The 18738-nt window shown below is 43.1% G+C and overlaps 1 protein-coding gene across 2 annotated transcripts in view; it reads right to left on the bottom strand.

Annotated features, from left to right (window-relative positions):
- The window catches only part of TBCEL (tubulin folding cofactor E like), a 730316-nt gene that overhangs the window by 473026 nt on the left and 238552 nt on the right, over positions 1-18738 (bottom strand). The window contains exon 2 of one of the 2 annotated variants that reach the window (XM_044080980.1): positions 14318-14445. The exons of the other annotated variant lie outside the window; for it this stretch is intronic. Coding sequence (XP_043936915.1) covers positions 14318-14336 — 19 coding nt within the window. The 5' untranslated portion in view covers positions 14337-14445. The remainder of the gene's footprint in view (positions 1-14317; positions 14446-18738) is intronic. 2 annotated transcript variants of the gene reach the window in all.

Genomic DNA, 18738 nt, shown 5'->3' with positions numbered 1-18738 from the left:
TAAATTGATAACACAGTACCACTGATTCATTTCAGATTACATCGTTTCTTTCTGGTTCCCAGGCTAACAGACTCTCAGAGGTTAACAGCCCTTTTTATACATGCAAATTCTAGCCATTAACTCTGTCCTCAAAACAATAGGCAGAATGCCTTTATCTAGACATCTCGGCTCCAAGTTTTGACATCAAAGAATTGATTTATCAGCTTTGTTACAGCAGAGCGCACTGTTGTTATATTTTTGCAGTTCCACATTTAACACTATTTTTTCCCATTTAAGAGAACACGCCTGTGGCTTATATTAATATTTACAAATGACAGAATTATCTACAAATTTCTATCTGGCTAGGCTGGCAGCCTTCACCTATCTTCACAAGGACAACATCACATCATTGGTTTAAGACTCAGAAAGAATTATGACAAAGCTGTACGGGAAAGGAATATTATAAGGTTGTACTTTTGTCACCTTACGTATTCAATTTATATGATGAATATGTCACGTGAAATGTTGGGGTACATGAATCAGATGCTGGAATCAAAACTGAGGAGAAATATTTGTAGTTTATCTTACTGTAATGGCTAAGAGTGAAGAGGAGTTTAAAGGCGTGTTGATGAAGGGGAAAGCTGACTTGTTGCTCAACAACAAAAATATAAAATCATGTCATCCATCATTTCTTTGCAAATATATTGGATAGAAGAAATGAGACAGAGAAAGATTTTATTTTTCTGGGCTCAAACATTTCTGCAGATGGTGAGTACAGAAATGAAATAAAACAATGCTCACTTTTTGGAAGGAAAGCTATGGCAAACATGGATAAGATTTTAAAGAGAAAGGTATCACATTGTCAACAAAGATCCTATAGTCAAAGTGGTTTTCCTGATTTCACCTTAGTAACATGTGGCTGTGAGAGGTGGACTGCAATTAAAGCTATGCGCCAAAAAAAATCATTGTTTTAGAACTGCGCTGGTAAAGAAAACTTTTGAAAATTCCATGAAATGCAAGAAGTTCAAATTAGTCAATACTGAAGGAAATAAATCCACACTGATGATGAACTGATCATAAAGCTGAAATTCAGGAACCTCTACATTTCTTCCCCCATTTTCACAGACCAATCTCAGTCACCTTCTCTTTTGTCTTAATAAATGAGCCGCAAGACCAGTTTCACTTTAATCTTGTCTTCAAATACCCCTTGCTAAGATTCTTAGTCCCCTTAGCAAGTGAATCTCAACACACCAAAACTCTATTTTCTGCCCCCACACGGGCTTTTGCTTCTTTTGCTTTCTGCCTCCTGTCACTACTCCTCCTATATACAACCTTCCTGTCTTTAGTTACACCAGCCCTTCTCACTAGCCGTGCTTCTTGCCTCATTCCTTGTTCTGTACCTGACCCATTTCCATTTCCTCTTGTACTCTTCCTACAAGCCCTCTCCAATGATGTGTCCCGTTCACCCTATGCCCCTCCTATATGGCTGGACATGTGAGGGAAGTACACTACCAGTAAGATGAAGCAATGCGAGGGTTGGAGAGATAGCCATGTTTTAGCAATGGCTCAATAGTATTCTAGAATTTCTTTTGGTTAACACAAAGACACTGCTATTGCACTGCTGCTTAATTAGGTTACTGGTTGAAAAGAGCATTTCTTAGTTTCACTCTTACAAAGTAACAACATCAGGATTTCTATGTCAACAAAGATCCAGGGGTAGATTCATACTCTGGATGTATCTCTTATTCAAAGAGAAAAACAGTTATTAAACAATGCTTTGGAATCATACCTCTCAACTCTCCAGATTGTTGCCTCATATTATGGTCAATTCTTCATAAAATTTGAGTTTTTTCTAGCAAATCACCAATAATTAGAAGTTATGTACCTACCATAACGTTCCATGTTAGTTGTCTTCTCTCGCCTTCTTTCTTGCTGGATGGGTTCGGAGCCGATCCTCGGCTCCGACTCGGCACTTGCTTTAGCTCGAGAACTCCTTTTACCAGCTCGAGGCAACCCCATATCCCATGATGCAAGGCGGAACTACCTCAGATCTCGTTTGGCAGCTAACTGACCCTGCTAAAGACTATCCTAACATAATTAGGAACCATGGTTCCTAAAAGAAGCCCTCATAATAATGCTCCAGAGGAAGCAATCTAATAGGAACTCTCCAAGATCTGTCCAGGCCAGGGGGAAGGAGGGAGGAGAAAGAAGGCGAGAGAAGACAACTAACATGGAACGTTATGGTAGGTACATAACTTCTAAATGTTAAGTTGTCAATCTCGCCTTCATTCTTGCTGGATGGGACCGTCCCTAGCACCTGTATCCCGGTGGCTCAATGGAACAGACTCTTGAGAACTGTGGAACCAAAACTGGCCCTATCTCTGGAGGCCAAATCCAACTTGTAATGAGACACAAAGGTATGAGGCGTGGCCCAAGTAGCTGCTGCACAAATAGTGTCAATGGGAAGTCTATCCTGAAAGGCTACAGAAGTGGATAGACTCCTGGTCGAATGTGCTTTTGGCTTAGAAGATAGTTGTTTGCCCCTTAGAGAGTACACATAGGAAATGGTGGAAGTCAACCATCTAGATAAGGTCACTTTAGAAACTGGAAGACCTAACCTGTTTTCTGCATAGGAGACAAACAATTGGTCTGATTTTCTAATTTGCTTAGTCCTATGCAAGTAGTACCTGAGCTGACGATGAACATCCAAAAAATGCAGCTTCTGTTCAGCTCTGTCAGAATAGTTAGGAAAGAAAACTGGTAGATCAATAGATTGGTTAATATTGGTTTGAGATACAACCTTGGGAAGAAAGGAAGGGTTAGTTCTGAGCGAAACCCTATCCTTATGAAAAACCAGATAAGGTGAACGAATACAGAGGGCCTGAATCTCAGAAACTCTTCTTGCAGAAGTAACAGCCAGTAAAAATATAGTTTTCCACGTCAATAAATTTAAAGAACACGTAGCAGACGGTTCGAAGGAGGTAGAATTAGGGATGCCAACATTAAGTTTAGATCCCATTGCGGAGGAGGATGTTTCACAGGCGGTTTTAGGAGAAAAACTCCTCTTAAAAGGCTTTGCATAACCTATGAGACATGATGTTATTGTCATGCAAGCCAACATGATACTTGGAAATAGCAGCCAGTTGTACTTTGACTGTAGATGACGAAGATCCCGAATGAAAAACCTCCAGGCAATCCAAAACAGAATGCACAGGAGCGGTAAAAGGATCAATATTTCTGGCGCTTGCCCAAATGAAAACGCCGCCACTTGCTAGCATAAACAGTTCTAGTGGACGACTTTAAAGAAGACACTAAAATGTCTCTGACTGAGTCAGAAATCATTGGTAGCCTGGCTAGGGAAGGAAGTGGAGCAACCAAGCAGTAAGGTTGAGAGAATGAATGGCCCGGTGCTGCTGACCCGACTGGTGGATCAAAAGATCCGGAACTGGGTCCAGATGCCAGGGCTGCACCAGAAGATGATGATGTAGAGACGGAAACCAAATTTGTCGAGGCCAATATGGAGCAATGAGGATCAATTTGGCTCTCAAAACGGTGGCTTTCTGAATGACTTGTGGAATCAATGGAAAGGGAGGAAAAGCATAAAGAAGTCCCCGAGGCCAATCCTGGGTTAGAGAGTCTCTCAAGGGTTGGCCTGGAAGAGGAAATAGTGTGAAGTAATCTGGGCACTTGCTGTTTTGAGGGTAGTGAAAAGATCGCAACAAGGGGTGCCCCACTTCAGAAAAATCTGATCCACTACAGATTGATTGAGAGACCACTCATGAGGCATCAGAATAGATCTGCTTAGCCTGTCCGCCAATAGGTTGGACCTGCCGGGATGTGCGTTGCTATCAGAAACCGTTGAGAAGAGATCGCCCATTGCCAAAGTCTGAGAGCTTCGACATAAGGGATAGGACCTGGTTCCGCCCTGTTTGTTGATGTACCAGACCACGGACATGTTGTCCGTCTGTACTGCAATAGTCCCTGTGGGAAGAAAGTCGCCGAGGGCTTGCAACGTTAAAAGCACTGCTCTCATCTCCAGGACATTTATGTGCAGGTGGTATTCTATGGGTTGCCACGTCCCGTGGACCATCCTGCCCTGATAATGCCCCCCCCACCCGATCAGAGAGGCATCCGTGGTGACTGTGGCAACTGGAGGAGGGGGAACAAAGGGTCGGCCCTGATGAAGAAGAGGGGAAGATATCCACCATCGTAGATGAGCCCTGCACGACTGTGTTACCAAGATTTCGTGTCTCATGGGCAGATCGTGGTACGACCACTGCGTGAATAACATCCACTGCAGGAGACGCATGTGGAAGCGAGCCAGTGGAAGAAGAACAATGGCCGCAGCCATTAGGCCTAGAACTTTCAAGACAAACCTGGCTTTGATCTTGTTGCTTTGTAACAGAAGCTGAACAAATTTCTGGATGTCCAGAATCCTTTGATCTGTTAGCCTGGCTAACATTTTGACGGTATTTAACTCTGCGCCTATAAAGGTGATAGACTGGCAAGGCAGCAGAGAGGATTTTTCGAAATTTACCGAAATTCCCAGACTCTTGCAAAGCTGTAGGGTGTAGTCTCTGGACTGAAGAAGCTGATGCTTGGAGGTGGCGGAGAGGAGCCAGTCGTCCAAATAAGGAAACACCTGGAATCCTCGACGTCTCAGATGAGCTGTGACCACTGCCATGCATTTGGTGAACACTCTGGGGGCTGAAGTGAGGCCAAAGGGCAGTGCTCTGAATTGGTAATGACTGGCTCCCAGCCGAAAGCGGAGAAACCTTCTGGAGCGTCTGTGAATCTTTATGTGATAGTACGCATCTTGAAGGTCTATAGAGCACATCCAGTTGTCCTTGCCCAGAAAGGGCAGAATGGATTGCAGCGTGACCATCCGAATCTTGCCTTCTGACAGACTTGTTTAGTCTGCTTAGGTCTAGTATTGGTCTCCAATCTCCCGTCCTTTTGGGGACCAAAAAGAATCTTGAGTAGAAGCCGGATCCTACTTGGTCTGCCGGCACTGTTTGGATGGCTCTTTTTTCCAGGAGTTTTGAAACTTCCTGTCTTGCCAAATCCCTTTGACCGGGTGAGATGTCTGGATGGGATTGTAGAGGTACGGAAACCTTCAAGGGGATTTTGTAACCCTCGGATATGATTGACTGTACCCACTTCTCTTGTGATAGGGATTGCCAGGCTACCGGGTACAGTGAAATTCTTCCCCCGACTGCCTCCAAGGGTGGACAGTCGGGCAACACCTCAGGGATGCTGAAAGGGCTTCTCAGGAAGAGGCTCCCTGTTGCCCTGGTTCTGAGGACCCCTGCCTCTAGGGCGGCGTTCATTATTGTTACCCCTCTGCCTCTGGGGTAAACTGACCACGTGTGTCCGGTGTAGCTCCTTGGGCTTTACGGAACCACATCTTCCCCCCCTTCTGACCCTTGGGATATGGTCTAGAAGGAGTGGAAAACCAACGGCAGAAAGAGTTTTACCGTCCTGCTCACATCTGGTCAAAGTATCCTTCACCTGAGGTCCGAACAAAGCCGAACTGTCAAAGGGGGTGTTGGTGAAGGACGCCTTAAAGGGGTCCGCAAAATTACATAGCCGCATCCAGGCTTGGCGTCTAAGAGCAACACCTGTGCCTGCGGCCCTGCTTGCTCCATCGGCCGCATAAGATATGAGCCGCATGGAGGAGTTAGATATGGAATTCAGGATAGCAAGCTGTGAGGCAATCTTTTCCTGAGCCCCAGCAGCAGAAGGATCCTGGACTACTTCTCCCAGTTCCTTGAGAATATCTCGCTGAAGCCTGGTGAAGTGACAAAGGTAATTCAGCTTAACGCATAGCAAAGGTCGCTGAAGAAAACATCCGCTTTCCATACCTGTCCATGGTCCTAGAATCCTTATTAGGAGGATGGACAGGTACTGAAGGATCCGCCAGTTCCTTCTTAGTGGCCGCTACCACCATAGCATCCACAGAGACACCTTTGGACAGGAACTGTTTATCCGAAGGGGCCGTGATGAACTTGGATGGTCTCCTGGGGACAGGTTCCACAGAATCTGAGCGCCACGCCTTCGAGCCACTACCTGCATAAGTGGGTCGAAGGCGGAGACACCCAGGAGGTGGAGGGTCGGGATCCAAAGCCTCCAGGTATACCGACTCATCCTCGGAGGGGTCAATGGAGGCCAATTCCCCTCTGTTTGAGGAGCTCAAGGATGTCTGAAAATGAGACATCCTCAGAGGGGACCGTGGGGAACCCTCCGACTCATCTAAGTCGGTATCAGATGTAGTAGACTCAGGGGAGTCTGTGTGTTTCCTCTTACGCCCTCTTCCGAGGGGTTCCCCTGCAGGGTCAGGAGAAACCTCGGAAGAGGAGGAAATTCCCAGTGGGGAAACCTGGGGCGATGGATCCCTGGGCCTGAGAGCAAGAGGCTGGCAAGAGGCATCTGCAGGCACTGATGAGGGAGGAGCTAGAGGGATAGACCGTTGACCAGCCTCAGAGGCCAGGACACTCCTCATCACCTCAAAGGCTCCTCTCCCGGGAGACCTGAACACACCCGCCCAAGAAACAGGAATGGTCGGCTCCAAGGAGAGAGAAGGCTCCGAGGCCGATGTTGGCGCCGAGCTTACCAAAGCCGAAGCCCCAAGAGGGAGAGCGGGGTCGGACAAGGGTCCGATGCCACTAGCCCCCTCGGAGCCGACAGTGGAAACCCGACGACCGGATCCCTCCAAGGAAGGTCTCAAGGAGGAGATCAGAGCCGAAGATGACGGAGCCGAAGGATGTATCGGCTCCGGCATCGAAACAGTCGCTGTCCCAAGAAGCTCCGCCCGAACTCTGGTGTGGAGTCGGAGGAGGAATCTCAAGAATCGGGCTATAGCCAAGTCTGTTGAGACGGGCTATGGAGCATTTGGGCCAGTGCCTGAGACTTCAACAGCCTGCTTACCACCCTCTCCAAATCGTGGTCAGACAGCCTGGAAGATCTCAAGATCGGCTCCGATGGCTCCGCCCGACAAAAGAGGACACCCCGGAGCCGAGTGAATACTTAGTATCAAGGGGACCGGGATCTCTTACGGGTCGAAGCCATCGGAGCCGAAGTCCCTTGAACTCAGATGGAGCCGAGGATATCTCGCCCGATGTTGATAAAATGTCGGCTCCAGCCGAACCGACAAGGCCACAGTAGTCAGGGTATCGGAGCCGGCCGCACCGAACCCACTACTCTAACAGAAGAAGTATCGACTCCAGCCGAGCCGATATCGGCTCCGACGGAGCCGGAGCCACCGGAGGAGGCTTGGACACTGTAGCCTGAGCCTTCGGTGGCTTAAGAGGTTTTCCTGCCCCTGGCTTAGGAGGAGAACCTTCAGGTTTAAGTAAACCTCGGAGGATTAATTTGTTCCTCCTTTCCTGCAGGACTCTCTGGCTAAAAGCATGACACAACGCACAGGAGTCCTGCAGGTGCAAAGGCTCCAGGCAATACACACAAGAAGTGTGACCGTCTGTCAGGGACATTTTCTGACAGCACTGGTCACACTTCTTGAAGCCTGAGACCTTGCCTTCTCTAGACATCCTAAAAAGGATAGATACAAACAGTCCCCACAAACACACAACTTAATCCCTACACAGACACACAGGAAGGGAATAACTTGGGGAACTAGGCCTGACTAAAAAGTTTAAACTGAAAACTATTATAAAAGTTTAAAAGGAAGGGAATAGGGTGGGCTGTAACTAAGTACAGGCTAATCTAACACTAAAGGGAAAAAATAAAACCCCTAACTGAACTTTTTCTTCTTTAACAAGAAAAAACTTACCTCAGCTGGCAAAGGAGACCTCTTTCGCTAAGCGGCAAACGAGATCTGAGGTAGTTCCACCTTGCATCATGGGATATAGGGTTGCCTCGAGCTGGTAAAAGGAGTTCTCGAGCTAAAGCAAGTGCCGAGTCGGAGCCGAGGATCGGCTCCGAACCCATCCAGCAAGAATGAAGGCGAGATTGACAACTTAACATTTGAAGTTACTAAATAGCAATATACATTTCAGCTTCAGAATTTATATCCCTCAGAAATTACGTGTTAACACAAATGTTATTTTTCTAGTAACTTTCTAAATTTATAAAAGTAGCAATTTACATCTGTCCCTTTTTTGGGCATCTGTACCCCCATTACTTTAGGCTTTGTCCAGATGTCTTGTGCTTAGAAGTTGAGATTGTGGGATATTCTAGTGGTAATCAGAAAAACAGAATTAATTTATGGATACTACTGCCTAATTAAAAGGGAGAAGCCTTAAACTTCTTTATCATCCAGGAGAAGCAATAACATTGTACCTTAGCAATTTCAATGTGATACCATCTATCAGTCATATTGTTGACCATAACACCAGTTATTGTAATACCATTTGGGTTAAATGCAAAGATCTAGTCTAGAATGCTTTTCGTGATGTAAAGTTTTATCTTCCCTTGCGAGAACTATCACCTGGGCAGAACCATGTAGAGGAAAAAATGGATAACTTAATTCATCTGTTGATCAGTGAATGTTAAGGTCCAGCACAACACTGATATTTGCTTTCACATTTGTGATGAGCCAGTGAAAGGTCTCATCAGCAAATGACTCTTTTTAATGGCGGAATTTCTAAACATACAACACACAGACAGTTAACCACATTAGTGTTCATATGAATCACAAATGACTCTCGCTTCTTGGAATATGGTATAAGACCACTAAAAAGTAAGATTTGCAAAGCAAAAGATAGTGAATGCTCTGGTACTTTTATGAGCATAATCTATTCTAAAAATAGTGTAACATGGTGTAGCAACCTCAGAGTCAGTGGTGTTATGCTTTAGCCATGCTTCTGGAACTGACAGTACAGCATGTTGACACAAATGAATTCAACTGTAAATGAGATGTGATTTATTTTTCACACTTCTGGCACAGACATGAGATATCTTCAAGCTTTGTTCACTTGTCCAGACATGACTCATAGGATCTACTATAATATTAGGTTGAGATGGTTCAGTATTTAGGTGGACATTTCTTGAATTATGTATGTTAACTGACCATGATATCTTAGAGTTCAGTAAACAGTGATTCAATTTTATTGTACTTTATCCATTTGTTATGTCTGCCCAGAAATTCCTCACAAAAGTAACTTATGGCAGACTTGTTATTTTCTAGGATTTACTGAACTGAAGTAGAGACTTTATTTTAAAAACTCAGTTTGAAAATACATTGTTCTTGCAGTGGGAAACTAGAAATGCAATGGTATGACAGCCTACCTATTTTCAAAGAATACACTGCACAGGCAGTAAAGAGTTAATGTTATCCAGTAGAGTTTGAACTAATCTTCTATCTTCTTATTGGCTGAACTCTGGCTGCAAAGCAGTGGGTTTACCCTCAGTGCATATATATTAAGACAGTAGCTTAGGAAGAGAGGGTGGTTGGGTGGAGTGGGTAGACCAAACCATTCAAATCCCTATGACAAGTCAAGAAGACCCTCATACATTTTTTGAGAAGACTCCTAAAAGTCTATTAAGTCCCCATTAAGGCCCAGGGAACATATGAAATATTCAAAAGGACAGAAACTGATGTCTCTCATGACCTACAGGAGTTAAGAGTTACCAAATGGGTTACAACAGCTTAACTGTGGGAAATGTGAAAGACGAGTAAAGAATGATGATGATGGCCAGATATACTTCTTGTTATAATGACTCTTGAGTAAGTCCTAGGTGTCCTCTAGTCACCTTCACAGTACCTTCTGCCAACTTCTCTGGAGTTGAAAGTGAGGAATCTTTAGAATACTTCTCCACCTAAGTCAGTGATGACTTGGGAGCATAGCTCTCAATCGTCCCAAAATAACTGTGAGCACCCATTTTAGAATTTCAATAAGGCTGCGTTCCCGAGTGCCCGAATTGGGTGCAAGACGGAGTGATCCAAGTTACTTTCAAGACACCTTGGAATTTACTGGTCTCTTATGTGCAGTTCCAGGTACAGGGAACTTTAGGATACTGCTCTAGCAAACTCCTTTGTCCACCATGAAGTCTAGCAGAACACTCTAAATGGACAACTACTTCCTAAACACATTTCTGCTCCCCAGGGAGTATATCCCTTCCCAGAGAATGAACTCTATAACTTCATATATTAAAGAAGCATGAATTATCACAGTCTACCCTCTGTGGCATTTTTCTTCTAGTCAGCTGCCTCACAGTGCACACTATGTTGGGGTTGAATGAAATTTCATGATACTTCCTCAAAATTTCTGCTAAGGAAAGCACATAGCAAGGTGCTTGTAGCTTTTTGTCACCTCACAGTCAGACATTGCCCGTTCGATTCTCAGTTAGAGCGTCTTCTGTGTGTCGACATGCGTGAATGGGCATTCCTTCGTTGAAGGTTGTGCGTTAGGCCCAGCAAGCCAGCACGTAAAAATCTACTGCCAATCATTAGCGGACCTAAGTTCCGCTGTGGCAACCCTTAACTGGGAAAAGCCGAAAGAAAGAAAGAAACAAACACAAACCAAAGTCATAAAGCTATTCAGGTTCAAGTTCGAAATTCAGAACTCTGACTTTCTTTTGTCATATAAAGCTCATTCTTTCCCTTCCTTGGGACCATAAAATTAACTACTGAACATTTTGCAGGCTGATAGTGAATTAATCTAACATGCAATTTCAATTAGCTCTTGCCATGTGCATTGTCCCCCCCAAAACACAGACAGACACACACACACACACACACACACACACACACACACACCTTTCACATATATCTTTTCTAATAGCCTTCTGTTGCATTTTCTCCAGACCTACTCTTCCCTTTTTTACCCAACTCAGTAGTTCACTAGTATCTCTGTATTTTCCCTCAATGCTTCCTGTCTTAATGCAAACCCCATATCTTCTGCCATTCCTAACCACACAGAACCAAACTACCGCCCAACCTGCTGAACACATCATCCACCTCTCCCCCTCTCCTCTTGTCCAGCTCATCCTGCTAATTTCATCATGGTTCATTACTGGATCCTGTGCTTTTTCCTTTTTATAGTATTCATTTTTTTTTGGTGGGGGGGGGGGGGGTTAACTAGTATAAATCCATCTTTTTTTAAACAACAAACCAGGCCATTGCTCCTTAAGTGCTTCCCTGACTTATGACCTGGGAACTCAAGAAAGGCTCTTTCTGACAGTTTTATTTAGAAGTCTACTCAATGAGACAAAAGGAACCATTTTCAAATTCTCTGCTAGGCCAGATCCAAATATACCCAAAAAGTTATTGAGGATTGAAACCTTTGAGATTGTCCAATGACTGATTTGTGCTGCACACCAGAATTAGACAGACAGTAAGATATGGATATGTATACTAGCTTACTTCCCCCAGAGCTGCCATTGCTAAGTCTAGGCACTTAGTGAATACCCATGAAGCACGTCATCTTTAGGACTGACTGAAGAGTCATCATCTTTAACATTTGCAATGTCAGATAAAGGAGATCAAGTATGGGATGCTAGGTTCCATCACCCTAATTTGGGAATAAAATCATATTTGACTAAACCTCCAAAAAATGAGATGCAAAACAACTTTTACTGCTGGTTAGTTAACATTTACAATGAGGCTTGGCTATTATTAGCAAAGACTTGGCTGCTATTAAAACTGACTGAGGACAAAACTTCAAAGGAGAACTACCTTGAGAAGATATTGAATATGAATTACACCTACCTGTCAATAAGGATTTTGCTCCACTGGTACTGAAAATGAGCTAATATATCCTATTCTCAAATGACAGTTTAAGATGACTGGAGGAATAATGGATGATAAAAGCTCTGGAATTATGCAAGGGTGCTGTGCACTTTTTAAACAAGGGTAATGAAAGAATAATTCAGAGGTGTTGTTTTCATCAGATTATGGGAGATCAACAGGCTGAAAGCTGAGAATTCTTCCGAGGTCCAGACTGCACTTCACTTCTGGAATTATCTCTACCTCTGCCAAAGGGTCTAGATCTTTGAGTTTAACTCCTATAATAAGTGTGGTACACCCGTTTACCTATTTTTTTCTGCCTTATCTAGCAAAGGGATATGAAAAAGTAGCACAACAGGAATATGAGGAAAAGTGCAAACAACTTCACAGATTTTTCATTCATCTCACTTCTGTCTTCTAGCTCACAGATTAGTACTGCTGGATTCAGAGCAAAACGGATCCTATGAGAAACTAGAAAACTTCTAATCTTGGCCAGAATCTTTTTTTTCTCCTCTAAATCAGTGAAGCTACAATACAACTGTCAGCTCTACAGCACATACAGATGAAGCCCTGGATACAATCCAAACAACATGGTTATTAACTGCCAATCTAAGGATTAAGGGAGCACGGAAATGAGCAGTCAGCATTAGCTTACTCATTTGGGGGGGGGGGGTTGGTCTGTTGCAATTCTTGCATCCACAAGACATCTGATGTATGGCATGCAGTATCTGGATGAGAGATCTAAGTGTTGCTTTGCCAAGTTGAATTCTCACCACAGCCATCAAAAATTACTATGAAAGTATGTGCAACAGTGCGTGCACCCACCCACACACACACACACACACACACACACACACACACACACACACACACACACACACACACACACACTTATTTTCTTATATTTGTGTATATCCTCACTTAGGAAGGTACACATGCTTGCTACCATGGTGGGGGGAGTAGGCTATTGTACATGGCAGCCTGGACAACGCCCACTTCATGACTGGCTCCCAAGGAACTGAGGAAGTACATTCTTTGCAGCAAGTCAATTAAGTCTGCAAATACTAGGGAAACAACATAAAAAGTCACAATTTCACAAAGAAAAAGACACTACAATATGCACAGTGCAACTCTGTAAGCAAATTTCCCATAACATTATATGTTCTGGTAGATCATTGTTGCAGTAGCCTAAGATATACAGGTTATATCCTTGCCTAGGACATGACCATCAGCCAGCTTTCAAACCTTTAGGGTACCTTCCACTCACACAAAATGCTACTAGTTGAAGAAGAGGCAGTTTGAGTACAAAAATCTTCAGAGCTTTCTTGCCCCAAGAACAGAGGTTATGGCCCTGAAAGGAAAAATGAAAAGAAAAGAAAAAGCAGAGTCCAACAGGCATTAAAGGAAAATAATTCTGCAAGAAGGGATGAGAGAAGACTTCTGAAAGTTGATTTGGAACCTCAGATTGAATAGAAGTCTCTGAACAGTTGCCACAAATTCTTGTCAGGTCTGCAAAGATAAGGCAATTATCCAAATATTGAAAAATATAAGCCAGAAATAACTTATGAAATGCCTGAGATGCGTTGCAATACTAATGTGATGATAGGCATCCTTTAGATCCAGCTTTACCATGAAACCTAGAGGGAGGATTAGAAGTACAAGAGACTGAATAGAAAACATTCTGAACTTCGGAATCTTAACCACCAGGTTCAGAAACGAAAGGACCAGCACAGTCCTCCAGGATCCTTCTGTCTTGGGAACTTGGAAAATCCTGAAATAGAAACATCTGCCAAGGATAGAGAGAGACTGGTTCTAAGACTCCCTGAGACAGCATGTGGTGCAGAATGGGAGGAAATAAGGGAGGTCTGGTTCCCTGGACAAGCGGAATCCCCTGGAATGTAGGAAGGAATTTCCAATGTCAAGTGCACCAATAAACTGATGCAAGTGGAAGATGAAGACTCAGAGACACTGAACAACTGCCAGAGTGGAAGTGGGGAACAACCTGGATAGGCAGACTTACAGGGTTCTTATTATATGATCGAAGACACATTCCTTCAAATGCATCTTGATCGAACGTGAAAGCACAAAATGGCAATAGCGAAATGACATATAAGCGATTTCTTTCCCTGGGAAAGAAATCTCTTGGCCACCTCCATTACTTTGCCGTTTTCATCACTGTAGTGTGATCTCGGAGTTGGTATATTTAAGTGGAGGGTTGGGGGGGTGAAGCCCCCCACTTTATGTAATGTTTTAAAGTTGTTTTTTTTTTTTTTTTTTTTTTTTTTTGTGGAACAGCGATTTTTTTTTTCCTTGGAAAAAAATCGCTGTTCTAAGTGTTCGGGATTGTAAGCTTTTGCTTATATGGGGTCGATAAATCAGCATTCGCTTTTCTACGCATTCGCTGATTTAATATAGACCTGACATTTATAGACTTTTCCTTTCTTTACACGGCCTCTGTTCCATTGCTTCTTAAAAGTCTGTATGCTGGCTCCTTGCTGTTTAAATTGATTACTGGAAAAGATGAAGTGATGAGGAGGTAAAATTATTAATTGTTCTGAAAAAAGAAGGCTGTGTCACTCCTTGAATCAGTTTTCTCCTTTCATCACATTCTTAAGCCCCACAGTTACAAAACAGCCAAACAAAAGCTCTTACCTAAGGAAGAATGCAACATCTCAGATTTAACATCATCAAGCAAATATTGAGACAATGCCAGAAAGTGTCCTCAAGATTGATCCAGAAGCAGCAGCTCTGGAGGAAGGTTTAGTGGCATCATAGGTACACTTTAAAAAAAAAAAAAAACAATAAGATACAGATTTATTCTAGGCTAACTACCCTTGCGGGACATTTTAAGCCTAGTCAAATATCTAATTAGTTCAAATTACCCTTACCTAATTCCATTGTCAATAATCACATACTATCCATAGGAGAGTGATTAGTTCTGGGTGAAATAGTGCTACTTCTACTTTAATACCACTGAGTAACACACAGTTGTCACAGAAGCATGCAATGAATTTTTTACCTCAGAAGAAAGTTATCCCTCAACTTCTGCATGTTCTCAAAGGATAACAGTAAAACTTTTAACATATCAGCTTAGCAATTTAAAATCCTGAAAGTTAAAAGTACTAGAAGAGCACATTTTCATCTCCAACTTACCCCAGTGCTTTGCTATCTGTATCACAGAGAATGGGGTTAACAGCAATAAGCTGTTTAGCAGCTGTGGATATGGACATTTAAGTAAATGCTGGGCCTGCTTTAGGATTCAAAAACATGTACTTTTACTGCAAAATAGACAATAAACTGTATTTAAAAAAAAAAAAAAGAAAAGAAAGCATGCACTTTTAGGAAACAAAAGGCTATCAGGTAAACTAACAGCAGAGAAACATTCTATAAAGTAACACAAGGAATAACTAGAGCTTTAGGCATCTGTAACTTTAACAAATCTTAATATATTTTCTCTGCCATGGGAAATTCATTCTGCTTCCACTGAAAATCCTTTTTCATCTTTGCTAGAGTGTCAGGAAAAAAACATATCTGTTAAGGAGGAAAATCAGATGACAGTTTTAGCAAAATCAGAATGGTCAAAATAAGAAATTCCTGATGCACAACCACACCCTGTAATGCCTGCTGTCCTGATTGAAAATCCATGTCAGAAAGAGAAATAACTCTTGTTCTTTTTGTAGACTGGAAAATGTAGTAACAAGTTCCTTAGCACATCCCAGTAAATCAGGCCCTGTCCATAGAAACAGGAGACTAGGAAGCGCTCGTTACACACACTTTCCCCTAAAAAGGGCTCTTGGCAGGTACACCAATACCAGCATTTCACCCAGACATGAAGACTTTTCACCTGCCCCTTCCCCTAAAACCATCAAATGTGACTATCCTGGTCTTTGAAGGCTGCAAGTGCTACACCTAGAAGGCTGGGGGTGTTGGGGTGTTGGAAGATGAGCAGTATGAGGATCAACAAACGGCCAAAACAGAGTCATCTATCAGATGCTGAGGCAGAACAGGAGATGGGCTAATACTCAAAAGACTCTTGAACAACTCTGTTCTTTTCGCAGCAGGGGAAGGTAAAACCAGAAAGCAGAGGATAGCTAAGTAAACCAAGGGATAGACATTAAAGGTGGGAAGCACAGCCTGAAAAAGTTGGTAAAGTGTAGGGTACAGAACAAATGGTTCCAAGGTAAGTAAACCACTGACAGTCCCCCACAAGCATAACATTTTACTCCAAACACAAAAATACTGTGGTACTGAAAAAAGTTTAAGTAAAAAAAATGACACTTTTCCTCACAAAAACTTCACACAAGCATTTACATAAGAACTGCCTTAAAATGCAGTGACAGTCCCACAACAATTAGCTTCACAAACAAATTCTGACAGAAAAATAAGTTTTCTTCACAAAATCACAAAATAGTGCACAGTCTTCCTGAGTAGGGGACTTATCTGCCCAGCCTTGCAAAATTGCTAGCCAATCAACAGTTCCATGGGTGCACTATCTCTGGTGACCAAACAAATCTGAAGGTTTTCACTCTCTGTCTTTTTTATGGAGTTCTGCTCAAGATCCTGAGAGATGAAGTACATGGAAGGCACTCAAAAGCTTTGTGAAGTTGACCAGTTGAGGTGGGTAGGGCCATGCATTTTAGTCTATTGCAACAGTAATTTATATTTGAATACTGATCGTTATCCCCAACTCCTTTTTGTCTTCTGGCATACTTAGGGTCCTTCCAACAAACAATTATATACCTTCCATAACTACCCTACTCTCAACTGAATAATCTTGAAATTTGTGATATTAAATCCCAGCACTCAACTGACAGCTCACAATCCAAGCCACATATTATTTTACTATTTCCTTGAAAGGCAGCAGTTCCATTTGTACCCTCTACACTAGTCTGCTTATCACCAGCTTATAAGCTAAACTTGCTCTTCAAATGCAGCGTTATATCTGACACAACTATACCAAACAGAAATTGTCCTATAACTGAACCTTCTGGTGATCCACCTCTTACTGACTTTTCTCCTAACATCTTCACTCACAGGTCCCTTCAAATTACCATCCTCTATTTCTGATCAGACAGCCACCTTCTAATCCATCTACCTACCCCCTACTTACACCTTCTACATTTTTCTATCAAATCCCTGTAAGATACAATGTCAGTGGACTTCCTGAAATCTAGATGCACCACATGGAAAAAGCTTCTCTTGTCCACCTTAGTGATGACCAAATCAAAGTTCTAGATTACGATGTACTAGCAATAGCTCTGTGGTGTGAAGTTATGCTATCAGACCACTAATTAAGTTAGCATTCACAAACTCCACCAGCCTACCACAAATAAATCTGTTCCTTGACCTCCCCTGGAACAGACGTGAAGTAAAAGGTCTTAGTTATGGCTCTTTCACAGAATCACTGGAATCATCACCATCAAACCCCAGTCTGGCGCACCACTCCAGTTAGGAACAGCTAACCATATCTTCTGACAGTGATTCACTAGATAGCACTACCAACGCTTAACACTATGAAGAAGCCACCCAGACCTTCTCCTCCTGAAGATGTTCACATTCACTCTCTACCTTTCCCCAGTCATTCCTCCATTTGACTATCTGGCTCCAAATCATACATGATCTACCCTCTCACTGATACTTTGTTATTTGAATACTAAATTAATCAAGATTAGAAGAATTCACTTGGCAGTTACACCAGAACTTTAAAATGTGTTTTGTCTTTCTTTTACCCGCACCTGCAGGCCCTTTTCTAGAGATTCTCTGGCATGATCGGTTTATAGGTAGATACTAGGCTATCGGCCCAAGGGCCTAAGTAAGCCTAACCAACAAGGTTCCCTGGCTTACACCACCCAAGAAAGTTAATTTCCTGTGCCCCTGTCGAGCAGAGCCACAGAAGTGATCCCCATGGTGCATTTCCTATTGCCCATCCACTCATCAAGATTCTTCTTGAAGAGTGCTAATGAGGAACTTTGCTTGACATAGATGGGTAGCTTGTTCCACAGTATAGGAAGTCTCTGGGACAGGAATCTATCCCTCCAGAATGTCCTGTTTATTGTGGTGACAAGGTTTAGGTCCCTAGAGCGTGTAGCTCGGAGGGATTGGGATTTCTTTACGTGTAGCATGTCCAACAGATCTGGGTTTAACATAGCTTTATATGTTAGGCAGAGATCTCCTCGTAGTAGGCGATATGCTACAGAGTAAAGCTGGAGATTTTTGAGATAGTCAGTGTAGGGCATCTGTTTGAGGCCAGTAATCCTTTTTGTAACGTACTTCTGTGGCCTTTCCAGCTGCTGCAAATGTCTTGTGAGGTACATTCCAAAAGGGGCGTTGTACTCTATAATGGGTCTAATGAGTGCCGAGAAGAGGGGAACAATAACCTCCTTTTTTTACTGGATGAGAACCCTTTTGTAATGAGGTGTGCCACACAGAAGGATTTCCTGACTACTGTGGCAATGCGATTATCAAAGGAGACACTACTGTCCACCTGGATCCCAAGGTCTCTTATCACACACTCAGCATTAAGTACACTGCCATTTATGTGGTAGTTCATGCGTACAGAGTTTTTTCCAAAGGGGATGACAATGCACTTTTTGGCACTGAGCTTGAAGCCATGCCTCTGACACCAGGCATCTGTCTCAATGAGGCCCTTCTGTAGGATGTCCACATCATTTGGGGACTCAACTATGGCTCCTAGTTTGCAGTCATCTGCAAACGTCATTAGCCAGAGGCCTTCTGTGTTCAGAGAAGTAAATAACAAACAGGAGAGGTCCCAGGACTGAACCCTGTGGTACTCCACTTGTCACTGGTTTGAAGTCAGATTTGGAGTCTGCAACTTTTACAGTGTGGGTTCTGTCAGTGAACCAGATGGCAACCCATCTTGTGACGTAGGTATTTATACCTATTTTAGTGAGTTTAGCTATAATTCCAGAATAGGGGATGGTGTCGAAAGCCTTGGTGAGGTCAAGATAGGCTGTGTTAACCAACTTACCCTCGTCTACGGCTTTGCTGACTGCGTCAAAGAAGTCAATCAGGTTCAGAAGGCATGATCTGCCTTTCACAAATTCGAAATGGGT

The sequence above is a fragment of the Protopterus annectens genome, chromosome 8.part0 (genome assembly GCF_019279795.1).
Source record: "Protopterus annectens isolate FY-2018-M chromosome 8.part0, PAN1.0, whole genome shotgun sequence".
NCBI lineage: Eukaryota > Metazoa > Chordata > Ceratodontiformes > Protopteridae > Protopterus > Protopterus annectens.
The sequence above is the reverse complement of the archived record's forward strand: the minus strand, read 5'-3'. Positions and strand labels throughout refer to the sequence as shown.